Genomic DNA, 2,902 nt, shown 5'->3' with positions numbered 1-2,902 from the left:
CTCTTATGTAATGAGTGTGAAACAGCACTGGTACGTCATTCCACCAGAGCTTGATACTCTAGAAAGTGGCTAGATTGTAGCATTTTCTTTTTCATTTCTTCTCTTGGGCTGATTGACAGGCCAAATACCAGAGTGTCTTGCTGGTTCCTTATCTGTTAATAAACAAAAAAAGGAGGAGAGCTTCTTCTGGATGAGGAGAGGGAGCAGGAAATCTCAATTCAGGGCAGTGTTTTCATGGTTATCGAGACACGGGGTCATTAGACATCTTCTGAATCTCTGTGTCTCAGACTCTTTGAACCTTCACCTCTTGTATTGAATTATTCTACTGACTTCATTCTTTTTGGCTTTCATAGTATTCTTTGAGTCAAACAATGTGTAATTTACAGACTCGGTATCCTAAATGGCTGCCCTGCAGTCTGTGTGAGAATTTACACTGGCATAAGGCGACTTGATTCTGCTGCTGTTAAAAAGGGTTGTCAGCATTCTACATTTCGAACTTCTCCTTGTCGTCTTTCACATTTCTCCCCGAAGTTTTTCTGCAGTGTTGCCCTGTTCATTCAAAAGCTGAGCCTTTCTTGTTCTTGTTGTTGTCATGTTTTATATCCACAACTCTTCTGAAACAGGTTTAATGCATTTTGTTTGTCTTAATTGTCAGTTTGATCTTTTGACTTTCTGAAGTCAAACTCCTGTGCCAGCGTTCAAGCGCACATATTATGTACACGGGATATGAATAGAGGGATGGTTTTCTCATTCACAAGCTACTTTCATAGGAAATCAAACATGTTCTGCTTGTGTTAGCAGCTTCCTCTTTTGCCAACAGGGTGATGTAGGGCTGCCTGGCCCTCCAGGTCCCCCACCATCCACTGGAATACTGGAATTCATGGGATTTCCAAAAGGGAAGCAAGGAGAAAAGGTCTGTAAATTCAGTTCCCCCTCCCCATGCTCCTTCATTCAAGGCTGAATGAAATTACTGGACAGGGAGGGCTGTTGCGTTTCCAAATCAAAATCATTTTCTGAACTACTTTAATCTGCCAAGTAGCTATTGAATAAAAATAGACTTAGGTCAGAACATTGTGGACCACTGGAGAAAGCACACCTCTCAGAAGGAGAAATCTGAAAGCTATTTAAAGGTTTTCATCATTAATTCATCAAAAATAAATGAACTGCAGTTTATTATATTCACAGTTGGACCTGTGAATTTGTATCAACTGAAGCAAAAAAGCCCAAATCCATTTGGAGAAATAAATATAAAACTCCAGCTCTTTTGCTTGAGTTATTATGCACCCTGTTCTGAAATAACAAAGTAAAGGAGAGAAATCTGGTTATCCCTTCATTTACTGAGATACATATTTAGCTCATCAGTGTTTTTATAAAAGCCGTATGTCTCTTAAGTTAAAGACTCTCTACGTGCATGAAAATTAGGCATCTGAATTAATCTGGGACCTATACAGGCCTGTTTAGGAGTCCCATCTGAGCTTGCCTAGGCCCCTGCGTAAGTCATGAGACATTGTCTTACTTGGTGGACTTACATCAGTGTGAGGTGAGGTTCAAACAAACGCTATTTCTTTTGGCTCACCCATGGATTTCACTGCAGGGCTGTGAAGACATTACGCTGTCTCATCATGTATTATTTTGCTGCTTTCCATGAAGTGCTGTACATGTTCCAATTCCCTACATGATGATATGAAATCCCTAGTTGGACTTGTAGCAGAGGAGGACAATAGCACAACCGTTACTGAGCAGTGGTTTTTGAGGCCATGGGAAGCGGTTACAACCGTTGTGTGCACCGACACTGTGCTGAGAGATGCGGTATCTGGCACATGATGACACAAGTCAAGTGCACTTGCTGACAAACAAATTACAACGCCTTACTTTAGGAGCCAGGATCATGATGGGTGGATCAGGGAAAGTCTTGCTTTCACAAGCACAGTGGTTTATTGTGTTTATCTCTTCCCCTTGTCAGGGTAAGCTAGGTCCTCAAGGACTCCCCGGAGCCAAAGGATTGCCTGGCCTGCCGGTAAGGACAGAGGAGAGTTTTTAATTTATGCCTAATATGGTTAGATGGTTCAACACCCTCTGAACAGCTCACAAGGTCTCTACAGGAGTTTCTAGGCACCAGAGTACTTTGAAAATCTGATTAAAATATCCTGAAGACTTTTTAAAGGGTGTAGCTGTAACGTGATAGTTTTTTGTCCTGGAGATACGAAGAAGATCAAGCTGTGCTACTGTAGGTGGTACAAAGCAGCCGGTGTTTCAGCACCTGTGATCTGCAGTTTGCAGATTTACAAGTAGACATTCCCTGTACAGGGCCACTTGATGGCAGTGTTTCTTGACGTCCCACAGACTGCTAGATATAATTTTAAAAAATCCTATTTTTGTCCTTGAATTATGCCTAAACATGGTTTTTTTATTTTACTTTAAAGTTGTAAAGCACATCCAGATCCTTCTGTCTATATATACCCAGTTTTAAAATGGGCTGTTTATCATTAGTGCCCATAGACTCTGGAACGTGTAGCATCTTCTCTGTGTGAATCAAGAACAACAATTTATCCCTCGATTCCAGAGAGTTATTTCCCAGCTTATAACCTTTTGTAAACACAGGTTATTTCCATAAGTTTAGGGAATAAATATTTTGTGGAAGTTTTGACAAATAAGGTAAATTGTTTGCCAGTTTCTTCAACGTACAGATGTTCTTAGTAGAAAGACATGCAAGCAAAACCTGCGCATGAAGCACAGTTTGTTATTAGCCTTTCTGGACATGTTCCATTATGTGCATGTTTAGCTTTATGCATCGCAAGAGGCCCACTGAAGCTGGTGGGGTTGAACATATGTGTGAACCTAACCACAACCATAAGATATTTCAAGATTGAAGCCTGAAAATTGCTTAACTACTGTAACTCCT

General features: G+C 40.8%; 1 protein-coding gene across 1 annotated transcript in view; it reads left to right on the top strand.

Annotated features, from left to right (window-relative positions):
- Positions 1-2,902, top strand: part of COL4A6 (collagen, type IV, alpha 6) — an 87,218-nt gene that overhangs the window by 52,230 nt on the left and 32,086 nt on the right. The window contains exons 11-12 of the mRNA XM_010141889.1: positions 821-913; positions 1,964-2,017. Coding sequence (XP_010140191.1) covers positions 821-913; positions 1,964-2,017 — 147 coding nt within the window. The remainder of the gene's footprint in view (positions 1-820; positions 914-1,963; positions 2,018-2,902) is intronic.

The sequence above is a fragment of the Buceros rhinoceros genome, unplaced genomic scaffold, assembly GCF_000710305.1.
Source record: "Buceros rhinoceros silvestris isolate BGI_N320 unplaced genomic scaffold, ASM71030v1 scaffold6358, whole genome shotgun sequence".
Taxonomy (NCBI): domain Eukaryota; kingdom Metazoa; phylum Chordata; class Aves; order Bucerotiformes; family Bucerotidae; genus Buceros; species Buceros rhinoceros.
The sequence above is the reverse complement of the archived record's forward strand: the minus strand, read 5'-3'. Positions and strand labels throughout refer to the sequence as shown.